The sequence below is a fragment of the Belonocnema kinseyi genome, chromosome 1, assembly GCF_010883055.1.
Source record: "Belonocnema kinseyi isolate 2016_QV_RU_SX_M_011 chromosome 1, B_treatae_v1, whole genome shotgun sequence".
NCBI lineage: Eukaryota > Metazoa > Arthropoda > Insecta > Hymenoptera > Cynipidae > Belonocnema > Belonocnema kinseyi.
Window position 1 is genome coordinate 100182139 of NC_046657.1, and position 18068 is coordinate 100200206.

General features: G+C 27.2%; 1 protein-coding gene across 10 annotated transcripts in view; it reads left to right on the forward strand.

Moving 5' to 3' along the window:
• The window catches only part of LOC117167096 (neutral and basic amino acid transport protein rBAT-like), a 30519-nt gene extending 17629 nt beyond the window's left edge, over positions 1–12890 (forward strand). For 6 of the 10 annotated variants that reach the window (XM_033351765.1, XM_033351781.1, XM_033351792.1 and 3 more), the window contains 5 exons: positions 4010–4203; positions 6321–6756; positions 7214–7729; positions 11358–11635; positions 11823–12890. In XM_033351765.1, coding sequence (XP_033207656.1) covers positions 4010–4203; positions 6321–6756; positions 7214–7729; positions 11358–11635; positions 11823–12048 — 1650 coding nt within the window. In that variant the 3' untranslated portion in view covers positions 12049–12890. The remainder of the gene's footprint in view (positions 1–4009; positions 4204–6320; positions 6757–7213; positions 7730–11357; positions 11636–11822) is intronic. The other 4 variants (XM_033351748.1, XM_033351738.1, XM_033351756.1 and 1 more) reach the window with 2 other exon arrangements.
• The last annotated feature ends 5178 nt before the right edge of the window (positions 12891–18068 follow it).

The following is an 18068-nucleotide window of genomic DNA, read 5'->3' on the forward strand; positions in this document are numbered from 1 at the left end:
AAAGTAATCATGAAAAATGAAATTGGTACTTTATTTTGCAATATCTGAATAAGAAGTCCCAGGCCAAGGCACACAAATAAATATAATATAGATTTGATATGACAGAGTTGAACTCAATGTAGAAAAAAATCGCATTGCTGACAAAATCGGGTGCGAAGCACGATATACGTGACGCTAATGGGTTATAAAGCCGAAGGAGCTTTAACGAAAAATAATTCAAAGTCACCAAATGATAATTGTCGACGTTTTGACCTTTAATTTTAAACGGGCTGTGCGGAAATGTGGAGGAGGTACAAAAACCGAACTTTTGAGATAAACAAAAAAACAAACAGCGAAATACCCCTTTTATCGAAGATTGGAATTCAGTTTTGAAGGTCAAATTTTTTTTTCTCTAAAAAATGCTTATGAGCAGCGCAAAGGGCATGCAGAGGCCTATCGAAACTACAGTGAGACTCTGATACTGGGTCGGTTTTGGGGCTGGCAGTGGTGGGGAACAAACACGATTGAGTTCCACGCCGCTTTTGCTTGGTCACAACTGAGCAACCGCCGCACAACACGCGCAGCTCCTTTTACTCCTAATTGCGGCACGGCTTTAATTCTCGGAAGATATATATCAAGGGGCCCTATATGAGAATTACACTGTATACTGGATGTAATATTGCTAATGCCATTAAAAGAGTTAAAAATGACCTAAATATGCAAAATCCACGAACCGAATTAATGTTTAAAACTCCAACGTATATATATATATATTTTTTTTTTTTCAATAACTTTCAATATTACCACAAAAAAGAATAGTTTTTCCAATTTTCTAAACAAACAATTGTTTTTATGCAAATAAGGGATACATTTTCTCATAGAGGAAAGAATTTTGCATTGTGCTAAAATGATTGTTGATTTATTACCGAAATTTATAATTTACAAAAACGTCACGTGAACAATATAAGCATGTTGACAACTGTACGCGCTATAAACACACACAAAATCAGCATAAACGTGAAATCAGGTTTTACCTAAATGCTACGTTACTTTAGGAGGGGGGGGGGTCGTAACAAAAACAATGGTTTTCAACGAGCAATTTCTCACTTTCCCACCATTAATAATTAAAGGCCAGAATCTTGAACTTGTAACGTATTTAACCTACAATCTTTTATAAACGGAATAAAAAAATTGCAAATTCAAATTCAAATTTTTTAAATTTATTCTGCTTAACAGTTACTTAAAGTTATAGAAACTCCCTTTACTTTTATAAGATATTTCTATTAAATCCGTGAAATTTCGCTGACCAATAAAATTCCTTGACTTTTTTTAACATTGTTATTGGCTAGGTCTGTTTTTCACTCATCCAGTCTCTTTGGCGCATAAAATTTCATATTAAATTTCTGTTTAATTACTGCGAGTTATTTATTTAATTTGTGAATTTCCAAAAATTACGTACACGAATGAAGGCTCCTCCCCCTTTCGTAAGCAATCATAAAAGACCTTTCGTCTTCTCCCTTGCCCTTGAGCTGTTACGTAATTTAAGTACGGTCCCTTATATAATGTACATAATTTAACATACATCAACATAATATTGTTACATAACAGCAATATAAAATTTGTATATAACATAATAATACTTCCATATCACAAAATTATGCTATTAATTATTTAAGGCAATAATACAAAAATAATCAAGGTTACGAAAAGATTATATTGTTACATGACAGTAATGTAAGATTGTGATCGCACAATCATATAACAAGTTAACTTAAATGTAATAGAAAATTATTATTGACAGAGGATAACAATGGCGTGGTACATAATATAATAAATGAAATGATAAATAAATAATTTAATAAACAAATATATAAAAGAATAAACATATAATAAACACTTTCAGATTATAACCAAATTGGCACGATAAATGTCATGCCAACTCGGTGACATCGACTACAATATTATGATTATGACAATATTATGACTTCACTCGCTTAAGTGGTTTTAATCAATTCGCACGTTGATCTTCGATTACAATTTGCGTACTGCAATTTCAGCTATAACTAATCCCGATGAGACACTCGCGTTCTTTGAAATTAGAAGCTTTTTATTAAGGGAGTGTAGTCAGTAAATTTGCAACTATAGTAAACTAAAATTATTCTTGAAATGTTTATTTGTATCATAAATATTAAACTTTTCACAATATAAATTATTACAACTATTTTTTACATTTGCTACACGGAGAAAAATATATGTTAGCACAGACTATCCAGATATTAATAGATAATATCTTAGCATTTTATCTATGGGACAGAAATCTAGATACTGAAGTAGAGCATCCGTAGATATTAAAAAATAAATTTTAACTGACAATATCCAAGATATTAAAGGGCAGAATCTAAGATATTCAAGAAATATTTTTTAATTGTGTCAAAATTTCCTGTAAAGCATGCCATTTCCTATAAAATTCAAAAGTAAGTATAATATTGCAGTCCTCTGTTTTTAAAATCAGAATATTCAAGCATCCGCCTTTTTGCATAATTATGCAATGGTGTTGAACAGATAACAACACTGTTCAAGGCTAATATGAAAGATTCCTGTAGCTGAGTCCTCATTTTATTGAGAAGATTATGACATATCCAAAAACATTTAATCCGTTTTCCACCAAAACTTTTAGTGCAATAGATATCCGAAAAACCACGATAAACACAACGAAAGCTCAAGATAAAGACAAAGCGGGGCAAAATCTTTTGTCGCCACGCGACATGTCAGCGATCTTGCTTCGATAATATTTCGCTTTTTTAATATCTTAGATATTGAATGTTAATATCACACATTTTATACTTGTAATATAAAAAGATATTGCCCTTTAGTATTTTGTATTTTTAATAGAATACATTAGATCTTATGCCGTAATATCTATATATTATGGTTAAATATCAAAGTTTTTAATATCTGCTTTTCAATATGTATTTTTCTCCTTGTATATGGTTATATGTATATTACATAACTGTTACATAGATGTTCTGCAATTTTTTATTATTAGTGATTTATAAATAAAGTATTTTAATATTTTGTTATATTGTCGCTGTTATATAATGTGTATATAAGAAAGTTATGTTTACTTGTAAGTTAACTTTATGCTTCCAAAGACTTTTATAAATTAAATGTACATGTAACATCTGTATAGCTATGTATTCAACATTTGTTTAAAAAGCTGTCATATTCTTGTAATATAATTTTTGTATTATTGTTACATAAATGAGATAGTTGAACATAGTTTTCAAATATATTAATGGCTGCAATATTTAGAAATTTATTAGAAGGTTAACGAATATGTGAACCGAAGATTTCGGAATAAAGAGTGGTATGTTGAAAGTAATCACTTTTTTATTTTATCTAAAATAACAGATGTCAGATTATTTGTTGTCATCTTCATTCGAATTTACTTAGCTGAATTTAACACATTAATTTATAGAAAATATACCAGAAAGTGGAATAAAATCAAACTGCATAATCGTAATGAAGATGTTTCTAAATAACTCAGTTCACTTTATCCAAATCAACTGATTGGCATAAAAACAGTTCAATAATTAAATCAAAATATCTGATTCAATCCAATATAGTTGATGTAAACACATCAGCTCGTTAAGATCAACTTATTTAATTGAAGCAAATTAACTGATTTAACTCACTCAGTTGATTGTTTCTATATCAGCTATTTGAAGTCAACTCAGTTGATTGATACAGATCAACTGATGAAATTCATCTTAGCTTTTAGTCAACTGAACGAATTTCAATCAAATTGGTAGATGAAAATCAATTGACGATATATCAACTAGCTAATAAAGAGTGTGACTCAGCTGATCTATTTTTAATTAGTCGACATGTCAAGCGTAAGCAAATAAAACTCACTTCTCAGCTGATGAGACTTGATGACTTCCTGATACTGGTGGTGGTGTGATTAATTAACTAAACAACTGTCTGTTGCTTCCTAACAAACTCGCTAACTGACACTATAACTCTTTAGTTTTACAATCAGGAGAACGGAGGAAAACCACCCCTAGTTGGAATTCAGTTGGTGGTCCCAAAGCCCCCGAAGAATTATAGATTTACAAATTGGAACTGGCCCCTCATCAGGAAAACATGCTTCTGGTCTATGATGTCTATCCTAGCTGGATGTGCAGCACTCGTCATTGGTGTCATCATTACGATGCCTAAAAAGTACTTTCTTTAAAAATAATTTTTCATCTTAAGTTAATAATTTTAAGCCGATAACCCGCAATCACTAACAGTTGACTGCTACGTGAAGTACATTTTCTTATTAGTTTTATGATGCGCAATGCATATAAGTTGATTTACACTAATTTTGTATTTTAACTCTTATATCTGCGCAGAATTTTCTTAGCAGAATGTTTTTAATGTATATTTCGCAGTAGGATGTCTCAACAAATCCTTTTTTCTTAGATTTTATAAAACTTTGAACCGGAAATTTCGTTATATTGGTGAGAAAAAGATCCCCTATTTTTGCCTGATTTCAAAAAAATATATTTAGATGTCGCTATAGAGACTTTTATTCCGTTAAATCGACTTGTTGAAGTTTAAATTTGGTTATTTATCTCATTTTAACTATTCCATTTTGTATAATGCAGGGAATTCCTTATCAGCGTGCCAAGTGACCCTGATTTTTTTTGTTATTAACAACATTTTTAAGTTGCGATTTTATGATCAAGATGAGATAAAGAGGGTAAATTCACTTATATATTTTTTAAATTGTCAAACTTTCAGAAAATACCACTTACATTACTGAAAAAAATTTCTAGAATTGAAACAAAAATTTAAGTAATTTCGGTCCTATCATTAAAAAATATTTATATGAAAAAATTTTAAAAATGATAAATAATTGTAAGAGGAAAGTCTGTGGTTTACCTTATTTTTTGTAAGTACTAGCACCATTAATCGTGCGCTATGTGCGCGTGTAGTTTTTCTATTTCAAAAGAAAAATAATTGTTAACTAAAAAAATTCCAAACAACTTTATTTTTTAAGTTAATTTTTTTATTTTCTTAAGGTTATATAAACATAACATTCCTGAGATTTATGAGAAAATTGAAAGAAAATTTTGAAGACTTTAGATATGTTAAATCAAAATTCAAATGCTTGCGGTTAAAAGCAACAATACAATTATTTTTTAATAAAAGAGTTTAACCCTTAAACTCTTTTCTAAGAATACATTTTTTTGTTTGAGGATTCATCTGTTTTTGCAAATGTAACTACTTTAATGAAAATAATTTTTTTTTACTAAAAATTTAACTATTTCAAGACAAAATTTAACTGTTTTCTTAAAAATCCCTTTTTTATCGAGCATTAGATTTTTAACGGAAAATTCAATTATTCTTTTTTTGGTTGAAAATTGATATTTTTTATTTAAAATTTAAACTATTTCTTTGAAAATGTATGTACTTTGTGGAAAATTCGTCTTTTTTTGTAAAAAATTAATTCTTACGATTAAAAATGCCTCTCTTTTTTGAGTATAAAATGCACCTATTCTAGTTGAAGATTCATCATTTAGGTAAGAAATAAAATTACTCGGTTGCAATTTAAACTATTTTGTCAAAAATTAATTTTTTTGGTTCAAGGTTTATCATTTTAATTAAAAATTAATTTCTTTGGTTTAAAATGAGCTACTTGCTTGAAAGCTTGTTTTTTCTTTGGATGAAAAGAAATTTTTTGTCGAAAATTGAACTATTTTCTTGAAAATTTGTTTCTTTTTTGGTTGAAAATAATTCCTTGATTGAAAATTGATGGTTTTTTAACTTAAAAGGTAATTATTTAAGGTTTGGTTGACAATTTATCTGTTTTTAGTAATCATTTATTTTTTTGTTGAAAATTTCACTATTTCAGTTTAAGATTCATTGTTTTTTTAGTTGAAAACTCATCTTTTTGGTTTAAAATTCAACTGTTCTAGTTGAAGATTCATCATTTTAGTTGAAAATTCATCATTTTAGTTGAAAATTCGTCTTTTTGGTTTAAAATTCAACTGTTCCAGTTGAAGGTTCATAATTTTATTTGAAATATCATTTATTTAGAAATTTTTTGGTCTGTTGTATTAAAGGATCTTTAGAATGAACGTCATGAATTAAAATAAATGTTTGTGTTATGCGGCAAATATGAATATGTTACTTTTAGTTGACCGGGAAAATTGAAACACTTGACCGGGGTTTTTGAAATCGTCCACCGAGTTGCCACCCTGATATAGCAGCGCATTATAGATATTTTTCGTTCATTTGACTATCAAACATCAAATTATAATATAAAAACTAATCGTGATCGTAATTTGCAGATGCGACCCTCCAGTCGAGTGGTGGCAAGGGAGCCTCTTCTACGAGATATTTCCAGCATCGTATCAGGATGACATCGAAATTAACGACGGGATTGGAGATCTCCCTGGAATCAGCAACAGGCTCGACTATTTGCACGATCTTGGTGTTCAGGGTGTAAGATTAAATTCCATTTTCCCAGCTCCACACTATCCAGAGTATTACTTCGATGTTACCAACTTGACGAACCTGAATGAACACCTTGGAAAGATGCAGGATTTCGACCACCTCGTAAAAGAGATTCATGCAAGGAATATGACTCTGATTCTTGATCTGCCTTTGTATCCACTCATCAAGGATTTGAATGAGTCTAAGTCAAATAGAAGTGAGCCAGTTCTAATGCAAAGTAGAAAAGTCCTGCCAGATGTTATTCCTTCAACACCACAAACATCTCTGGAGGTAGTTAGCCGTTTTTATATTACGTTTGAGCATTTCTTTGATAGATAAACTACAAAAGAACGACTCATTTGTTCACTTAACCTAGGGGTTATTATTATTTCAAGGAAATTAGACAGATTTCGGAAATGTAAAGGGCCATGCAAGATCTTACAAAGTTTCAGAGGTTTTGAAAGATTTGAAGTTATTTAAAAAAATTCCAAAGAATTTCCAGATTCTTGCCTATTTCAAGGGCTGCGAAACGTAAACATTTGCAAATTTTAAGGCTGGAAGCGATGTTCATTGGCTGCCCGAGCCTTTTATAGATGCGCGCACTGTAAGCATGCGTATGCATTTGCGCATCATGCATGTCAGTGCTTTTCAAGTGTTTTTATTGGCATAAGACAATTTGCCAACAACCGAATATATCAGGCCTGACTTTACTTGTAGGGAATGCTGAATAATGAGTCTTAATTTTCAGGTGATGGGAAACTTCCTAACTTCGAAAAAAGTTCTGGCATACACTATTTCTGACGAAGATGATTCAATCTCATCAGTTATCAGATTCTGGATCAGAAAAGGAGTCGATGGATTTTATCTGAAGGGTCTTGAGCACTACGTGAACGAGGAAAGTTTTCCTGAAAAATTGAGATTTTGGAAATCCATCACCGGATCAAATAGAATCCTCATCTGCAATATCAAGGCTCTGAATGAGGCTAAGAAAGACGAAGCTAAAAATGCTATTCTTCTTAGCGCAGATTTGGTTGATGTCACAGTTCGGGTATCTAATGGAACGGAGGATATAAAAGCACAAATCAACCAGGTTCTTGATAGCGTTCTATTTGAAAAACTTGAATATCCCTGGGTTCAATGGTCAGTTGGAAATATTGATACAAAAAGGGTTGCTTCAACTCTTAGTGTCAGCAATGCTAGTGTTGCTGTTACTCTCATGGCTATGATGCTGCCTGGCACTCCCAGCATTTTTTATGGGGACGAGGTAAAAAAAATCTGTAAATTATTTGATAAGCATTTGATTCAAAGGCCTGAAATTGGATATTATTTTAAATTTTCATTCGAGGTATTATTTTAAATCTTAAAAGCTTAATAGTTTCCGATTTTAAACGTTATAAATTACATAATTTTTTCTTGAAACAATTTAAAAATAAGACGATTAATTAGAGTTAGGTTAAATTGAGTTCTTCAAAATTCTGTAAGTTTATTTTGAACTGGAAGCCTCAATAATATAGAAGAGTTTTAAGTTGATAGTGGCAACGTTTTATGTTGAATAATTTGAGCTTAGACTTTAATAGGGATTTGGTGCTTTGAAAATAAAATATTCCAAAATTTATATTTAACTTTTTAAAAATTAAATCATTTCTGATAGAAAGTATTGAAATCGCAAAAATAAAATTCGGAATATTATCTAAAATTATGCAATCTAAAACATTCAAAAATTGAAAAAATTTAGCTTTTAAAATTAAAAATTTTAAATTAAATATCAGTTGCGCCCTACGCGCTGGTGCAGTTTATCGCTGAAGTTATATAAATATAATTTTCCTAAAAATCTGGAGAAAATTTAAAAAAAATGTTTGAAAATTTCGGATGTCAAATCAGAATTTCAATAAAAATGTTAATCTTTAAATAAATATCTGAGTTAAAAAAAAATAAGAATAACTTCCCAGCAAAAAATGTAATATTTTATATTTATATTAAAAAATATTTTTATTTTAAATAAACAGTTTAGTTCATTTTAAAAATTCAACAAAATAGTTGGGACTTTAACCAAAAAAGATTAGTTTTCAGTCACTTGTATTTTTAACCAAAAAATGAGTTATGTGTTGTCCAAAATATACGAATGTTCTCAAGATGAATTCTCAACAAAAAATGTATTATTCAAACTTTCAAATTTTGCAATTTATTTTTTAAAACTCATTTTTCACGATTCGAATTTTTCGCTTCATAAAAATATAATAGTTAATATTTCAGACCAAAAATCTTTGTATTTTAAATAAAAAAACAGTTGCATTCATAAAAAAATAATATCAACAAAATAGCTGAGTCTTCAACCCAAAAGATGAATTCTTAACCAACAAGATTAATTTCATGATTGCAAATACAAGTCAAACGAAAAATATAATACTTGATAATAAGCCAAAAAATATTTTAAATTTTAACTAAAAAATATTTGCATTTATCCGAAAATACAAATTTTCAATAATATAATTGATTTATCAGCCAAAAAATTTTATTTTAAACCAAATACTTGCAATTTTAATTAAAAAGGTGACATTTGTACCAAAAAGTTGTCTTTTTAATTAAAAAAGATCGAATTTTGAACAAAATTGATGAAGATTTCAGATATATCTCGAAATGTTCTAAATTTTTATTTTAAAGGATTTTTCCAAATTGTTGGCAAATTTTGAATAATTTAAAAGATATTTAAGACTTTTTGACGTTTGTAGACAATTGAATCATATTTTATAATTGTTCGGAAATGTTTCAAAGTTTGAACATATTTTAACCCCTTAAAAATTCTTAACATTCATAAAAACTTTTAACTGATTCAAATTATTCCTGAAATTGTTTTAAAATCTTCCTGATTTATTTTTGACCATTTCAAAAATCTTTTGTAATGTTTTATAATCTTTTTGATTATTCTTTCAAAATTAATTTTAAAAATAAAAAATCACTTTAAATATTCCCAGGAATCTTAAAAAAATTGCATTGTCTTGAAGTCTTTTAAAATCATTTAAAAACTTAAAAATTTTATTTTAAAATTTTCAAAAATTCACATTTTGCTTTAAGGTCTTTTTATTTTTTAAACTTCTAAATATTGGTTGACATGATTAGAATTTTTTCTAAAATTTTGAAAAAAGTCTGCAATATAAAAAAATTGCCTTCAAATCTTCCAGATTATTTTTTGATAATTTTGGAAATCTTTTGAATGCTTTGGGAATCTTTTTAATTGTTCTCTTAAAATAAATGTTATAAAATAAAAAATAAATTAACATTTTTCGAGAAATCTTAAGAAAATTGTTGTATTTTCTTTAAAACCGTCAAATTCTTTAAAAAAACGTCTAAATTTTGTGCTCAAAATCACTTTTTGAAATTTGTTCTGAATTTTTGCTGTAAAATCTTTTACATTCCTTTCAGAAATTTTAGAAAATCATTGGAAGTGATTTTAAATATTTAAAAATATTTTCTTTAAATTATTGTAAAAAAAATGGATCAAAATCTCCCGTATACTATTAAGAAAAATTGTAATTATCTGAAAACCTTTAAAATCCATTTAAAAAAACTACAAAATTTTATTTGAAAATGATGAATAGTCTACATTTTGTTAAAAATATTTCGATAAGGACAATTTTTGGGTGATCGGTACCTTTCGTTTTTTTATCCTTACCTGCAATCTATGTATTTCCTAAACAAAGGTCTTTGTCCTTAATTTCATTTTTCTCATCTCTTTGAATGTATAATTCTGGTAGCCTAAGGCTGAGAGTTTAATTATTTCCCAAAATTAAAAATAATTTACAATTAAAATTTTGCTGTTTTATCAACAATGTTTAGAATCATACAAAAACAATTGTTATCATCAAATAGAAGTACTTATTTGGAAATTTTGATTTCCAAATTTTTTATATTTAAAAAAATATTTGGTGAAAACCTTGAGAACAGGACATTGCTGTCTTTATTATTAAAGAATCATTTCAAATTAAAACTTTTCAAATTGTACAATATAAAAGTAAAACCATGCAAAATTATTTAAATTAAATTTCAAATTTAAATTGTTCTAAGCTGCTACAATAGTTAAAAATTGCAGATAAAAAGTCTGAAACATTTTTCTATTAAAAAATATTGCAATTATAGGCTTGATTTAAAAGCGTTAAAAATTCTAAATTCGAATTATAATCTTAAACAATTTACGATTTGAAATTCGGACAAAAAAAAATTAATCAATTTAAAATTAAAACTACTTAAAATTTGTCCAATTTCAAATTAAAATATTCCAAATTACACATTGGAAAGTTTAAATCAGAAACAGATAATTTAAGAATTTCAATTTAAAACGAAAATTGATAGTGTTCGAAAGTTAACCAATTTGAATGGATTTTATTAGGATAATTCGAATTTATTTCAAATTGAAAGCCTTAATAGCTGACAATTTTTTATTTAAAAATGATCGCAACCCAACAATTTTTAATTTTATTTGTTTAAATATAAAAAATTGGGTGCCTTAAAATCAAAATATTGAAATAGGGATAATCTCGAGTTGAAATTATTTCTAATTAAATAATTTTGAATCAATTGAGCTTGACATTGAATTATTTCAAATCTAAACAATTTAAACGTTCAAATCGGAATCGTTTGAATAAAAAAATATTATATAAATATGTGCAGTTTCTAAAACGAATAGTCCTGAAGGAAATTCTTAAAATTTCATGATTTGGATTTCAATTTTTCAAGTTAGTTAATACATATATAATGTGGATTTTTTTAATAAAGGAAAATCAGACAAATTTGAGCGATTTCAAATCTTTTTCTCTCTGGGCGCCCTTATTTTAAAGCGTTAGTTTTATATAGTTCTATACATTTTTTCAGAATAAAAAATTGTTTTTATATTGCAGAAAGGGATTCTGGACTGCAACTGTTCTGATCATGCAGATTTGGAACATGTTCACCATTTGTCTCCAATGCACTGGGAGGCGAAGGATAAATTAAAAAATGAATTGAATAACAGATTTTCCAACCATGCATTTCCTTGGCTTTCAGAAACAAATGTCTCTATTGAAAGTAGTCTTGAAGGTGCTATTAAAAATATGACTTGCCTTCGGAAAGTAACACCTTCCATTTACGTTAAGGCGTCGATTAAAAATAATAAGATTAAGGCAAGCTGTGAAATTCGGTAAGATTTTTTATAATTATAAAAACAGATTAACATTTTGAATTTTCAATTTAAACTTGAAGAATTTTTTAATCTCGGAGACACTTCAGATTGAGACTCAATAATTCGATTGATTTCAAATTCAAAGGTCTTAAATTTTGGATATAAAATATAATGCATATTTGAATTAATGTCTCATTTTTTGCAGATACACAAAAGATGAATTGATTGTGATCGAGAGAAAGTATCATCGTCGAAATTCGTACGTTTTCGTCGCAAATTTGGGCAACAAGACTCAAACCAAAGATTTATCACATCTTTATTACGGAGGTCACGTCGTCATTGGGCCAAAGCACAAATTGGGCCAGGAAGTTTTTTTCAAAGAACTCAACATCCCACCTGGAGAAGCTTTTGTGATCAAACTTGACAAGTGAAAAACAACTCATTTTGAAAAAAAATTTTTAAGGAAACAAATCAGTTTTTTTCCACGTGAGGTAGCCTAGCATTTATCACGAAAAGCTGTGTGAAGTTTCTATATGGCCGACAGAAATTCTTCTTCACGATACAATATTTGTAAAACTTAGTTCTTTTTAATGCAATTTTATTCTTTCAAAAAATAAGACTGCGCCGTAAAAATACATCGAATAACGTGTTTTACAATCAAAAGTCGTCGGGTTTTGCAAAATCTAAGGACTCTTACTCGATTTTCTTTTAAAGAAAGTACTTTTTAATTTGCCTCGAAACATTTACATTAATATTATGAGATTACTCTTATTGCAGTATTAATATTTAAACTAATTATCTACAGTATAGTGCCGGAATGTTTTTTTCTGGTACTAAAACTCACGGAATTTCACCAGACTGAAAAAATTTTCATTAAGAAGAATATGTACAGAGTTGAGAATTTGACAATTGGTTTGTCACTTTTTATTCTGATTGTACAATTTTTATTCGATTTTTCTCACTCTTTAGACAAAAGTTTGTTATTTATTTTTATATAATATTGCTCAACGCCTTTTTTTTATTCAAGTTTCGTTCATTTTCTAACATAGAGAAAAATTGTGAAAAATGATGAAAAGAATTAATGTCTGAAAATAGAAAACAAGGTGCTATTCTGTAATTTAGTACCTAAATATTCTCAAAATGGAATTGTGAGCCATTGCATTAAATAGTCAGGAATTGATTGTATTATCAGGGAAAAATAAATTAAGAACGAATGTGAATTGTGTATCATAGATTTTTGTTATAAAATGTAGAGGAGAACGTGTATGTATTTTGTGTAATAAATACAACTTTTGTTGATAAAAAAAGTAGCTATTATCATTATCATATTAATTTTGAAAATAAAAATTAAAATTAATAGAAAATTTAAAAAAAAACGTTGAAAACATGAATGATATAAAGTGCAAAAAAGTTAAATTTAAAAAGTATTACATTTTAATATTAAAGCTCCATGTTAGTAATTCAACAACATTTTTCGGAAAAGTTTGCAAATTTGTTTTATTTAAGAATACAAATGTCAAATTCTTGTATTTTACAGCGTTCGAAATAAAGAAGTTTGATTTTTTTTTAATTGAAAGATTAAAAGCTTTCAAATTAAGAAAAACTAAAAAAAAATTCATTTTATACAATAACAAGTTTTTAATTTTAGATATTATTGATTTGAGAGAATACAGATTCAAAACGGTTAACTAAAAAGAAATATAAATTTTTTAGAAATAGGACAATTTTAAAATTAAAAGATTTGGAACTGGATTGTAAATCTTCTTCTGTTTTACAGATTGCACCGCTCAAAATAATTTCAAAACAGGGGAAATAGGGTGATTTTTCACGATAATAGGGAAATAATAGACGACTAATATATTCATTCAATATGAATATTAAACTCGACGATGAATTTTCAATAAAATTGTTGAATATTCAGTTTGAAAAATAATTTCCAATGGTGAAGTTTAAAAAAAGAATCTTTAAGAAAGTAAAAAAGTAGTTGAATTTTGTACCAAAAAAGATTTTAATATTATATAATGAACAGTTGAATTGATCAAAAAACGACGCGTTTTCAAAAACATAGTTTAATTGTCAGCCAAAACAGAATAATTTGTAGTCAAGCAGTTGAATTTTTAATCAAAAAGAAGAAATTTCCACCAAATAATATTGAATTTTCAACAAAATAATTAAATTTTAAACCAAAGAGATGAATTTATAACAACAAAAATGCCTTATTAACCAAATTTTTGAGTTTTGAAGTCAATAATTAAATTTTCAACCAAAAGAGATTAAATTCTGAACCAAAAATATAATAGTGACCTTTTCAAACAAAAAAAGAAGAAAGAAAGAAGACAAAATGATGAATTTTTAGATGATAGTTAAATCTTCAACCAGAAAAATTTGATTTTTCAACATAAAATTAATTTTGTATTAAGGAAAATGACTTTTCTGCTAAATAAGCGGAATTTTCAATTCAGAAGGACAAATTTTCTATTCGAAACAGGTAAATTTTTGACAAGAAATGTTTACTTGTTAACAAAATAGTTTAATTTCGAACCAAATAATTAAATTTGCAATCAAACAGCCGATTCACACTTAAGCGGAAAAGGGGAAGTTTCTTGAACACATGGGAAAAAAGATGGATTATTAAAAAAAAAGCGCAGAATAGGTAAATAGGAGAATGAGTTTGAAGTCTGGATTCAAGTTATTAAAAATAGTTAAAATTTAAATATTTTAAATAGCGAATTTTTAAATTTGTAAGAAGTGGAAAAAATACCACTTTTCGATTTTTAAATTAGAAATAGGAAATTGCAACGTTTTCTACCTTAAATTATCGAAATTCGAATGTAACTGAAATTAATAATATCCTTTCAAAGTTGACGTATCTACTCGAAGCGCATTATTTCGGTGCTTTCAGGCAAATAAAGGTTGCCAGTTCCTCATCAGATTTTTGCACAATAACCACTAAGCATGCAATCGATGCAAAAATAGACACATTGACATGCACTGTACAGTTTTTTTAAAACCATTTTTCTTATCTTAACACTAAAAGCTGAATAATTTTTAGTTCTATATTCCCAAAATTCAAGAATCTTTAATTATAACTCTACAAAATTGTAGAGCTTTGGATTGTAAATGTTTTAAAATTAAAGAGTTTTTAGTTTTTTAAATTTAGAATTTGAAAGACTTAGAATTGAAAACTTGACTTTTGATTAGCAAAATCATTAAAATCTTCAAAATTTTAGAACATATATTTATACATAATTAAAATTCAAAAGTTTTTATCTGTAACTCCTTCTAATTTAATAATTTTGAATTGCAAATCTTTAAAATTGAAGAGTTTTTAATTTGGACAAATTTACAATAACTAAAAAATATGCAAATTTTAAATTCTGTACAATTTAAAAAGCTGTAACTTTGAGGATTTGTATTCGAAATGTCTTCAATTTTGAAGTGTTTTCAACTGTAAATCTTCAAAATTGAAAGAATTCCCGAATTTCTTTTAAGAAAATCTTATTACGATATAAAATCACATCTTACATTATTCATTTTTTTCTTTCTCTGAACGAAACAAAATTATGCGCAGCCGACCTGAGAAGCCACCCATATAATTTGCCTCCTCCCTCAACCCCCTAATCAATTTTAATTTTTAAGAAACTAATATAAAAATAAAAAAATTAAACATTATGTTTTTAATAATATGAAACCATTCGACGGAGGGTTAAATTTGATAAAATAATTATAAAAAATATTTCATTAGTTTAAAATTTATAACTTTTATTGTAGAAACGAATTATAGCCATAATTTTCAAATATAAATAAATAATAACATTAAAAAGGCATTTGAAAAAGAATTCTTGGTTCGTCATAATTTCTGAATAAATATCAAAAATATTATAAATGAGGGACAATATAAATAAATTTATAGAGAAAAATAGAAAAAGTCAATTGTTTTTTAATTGTTGATTAGAAGTCTTATTTACTGTTGTAGATTTTTTTTGAAAAGTGTCGATTGGACAGAATAATGTAGAGAATAAAAATAGGTGAAAATATGAAAAAAGTTGTTGGAGCCCTTGTAAGGCAAATTTTAACATCACAGCACTGGAAGTTTCTCACAAGCGGTGAGATTTTGCGATTGTAGTATATAAGCGCCCGAAAAACATAGTAGGCAGAGGTTCCCTCGAGCCACACCTACGGAGTTTGTTTTGCGGAGTCCCAGTGACTATCAACTGCTCTGAGGAAGGTCCCTGGATACGTGACAGAAAGTGTCGTAACATGACGTTGCTAGCCTCCGCCGTCTGCTCATAAATAGGATGGAAGCTTCGGCTGACCTTGAGTTGGGCGAGAGTGTATTGATCAAAGCAAAGTAATGTGTGAGAACCGAACGAGTTTCTACTCACAGAAATTCGGACGGGGAACTTAACAGGGCCTACTCCGAGGAAACCTTTTTTTTATAATTAATTACGAATTAGAATTAAACTGTTTGAATAATTGCTAATTAGAAAAAAGGACAAAACACGCGCGTTGTTTTGTATTTTCATTTCCTAATGACCAGTTAAAGTATGCTTAAATTTAAAGTATACAATGAAATATAAATTAAAATAAATGTATAAATTGCTATATTGATTTACACATAATTTTAATTTATTTTCATTTATTTTAATTTCTAATTTTATTTTTCTCGATTTTTAGTAATCTGCAACTTCCATTTAAGTATAATATTTTATACGAATAGGAGTTAGAAGCAAAGAAAAAAATGAATAAGGGAAGGTGGGATTTTGTATCGTAATGAGATGTTCTTAAAAGTAAACTTAAATTTGTCAAAATTAAAAATTCTTTAATTTTAAAGATTTACAATTCAAATTTTTAAAATTAGAAGGATTTACGGTTAAAAATTCTTGAATTTTAATAATGTATAAATATATGTTCATCAATTTTGAAGATTTTGGTAATAAAAAGTCAAGTTTTCAATTCTAAATCTTTTCAATTGTAAATTTGAAAAACTAAAAACTCTTTAATTTTAAAAGATTTACAATCTAAAGCTCTGCAATTTATGTAGAGTTAGAATTAAAAATTCTTGAATTATTGGAATATAGAACTAAAAATTATTTAGTTTTTAGTATTTATATTTAAAAGATATAAATATTATTTGGTATATTTTATTGGGATGGTTTAATTTTGAACATTTGAAATCGAAAATCCTTTAATTTTAACGATTTGCAATGTTAATTTGGTAAATTTGGAAGGTTTAAAATAAAAAAACTCTTTAATTTTAAAGACGTATAAGTCCAAATTCTTAGATTTTAATGAGTTTGAAGATCAAAAGTACAGTTTTCAATTCTAAATCTTCCATATTGAAGACATTTTGAATGCAAATCATCAAAATTACAGCTTTTTAAACTGTGAAACTTAAAACATGCATAATTTTTAATTTTATCAATTTGCCAAAATTAAAAGCTCTTTAATCTTAAAGATTCACTAATCAAAGTTTCCAAATTAGAAGGAGTTACAATTGAAAGCTCTTGAATTTTAATGATGTATAAATAAGAATAATGAAATATTGAAGATTTAAGAAGATTTACAATTCAAATCTCTGCAATATTAATGAGTTACAATTGAAAATTCTTTTTAAAATTTATTAAAAAAATTCTTGAATTTTAAAGGCGTATAGATAAAAACTCATAAATTCCGATAATTTTGAATATCAAGTTAAGAATTTCTAAATCATGAAACTTCCAAATTGATAAAATTTAAAATGTGAATAATTAAAATTACGAGAATTTCTAATTGCAAAATTTCAAACCTGCATAATTTGCCAATTTTTCAAACTTAAAAACTCTTCAATCCTAAAGATTGAAAATTCTAAAATTTCAAAGAGTTACCATTGAAAATTAATTCAATTTTGAAGATTTACAGTTTAAAATTCTTCAATTTTGATGATTTACAATTAAAAAATTTTAATTTTGATTATTTGCAATTGAAGACTCTTCAATATTTAATATTAAAAGACAATGATGAACTTCAGAAAGCTTTTTTGGAATAGTTCAATGTTGAAGTTTCAAAATGGAAATTTATTCACTTTTATGGATTTGCAATTGCAAATTCTTCAATTGTGAACAGTGGAAATGACAGCGTCAATGTACTTTTTGTGAAATTTTTAGAATTCCATACATATGTAAAATATTTTTTCATATATGAAAAGGGAATGAATTAATGAATTTAAAGATTATTAAATTAAAAATGGTGGAATTGTACAATATTACATACCATGAATACAACCTGCCTGTGACTGGCAGCATGCTTAGTCGAATAAATTTAATTAAGTCTTTTTAAATTAAAATCGTTAAATATTCAATAATAATGTGATTAAGGGCATGTGACACAGCTAAATACCTATATTACCGACCACAGTTTTTCAGTTCACTGAATGTTTTTTTGAACCTAAGAACTTTTTTTGTAAATAAAA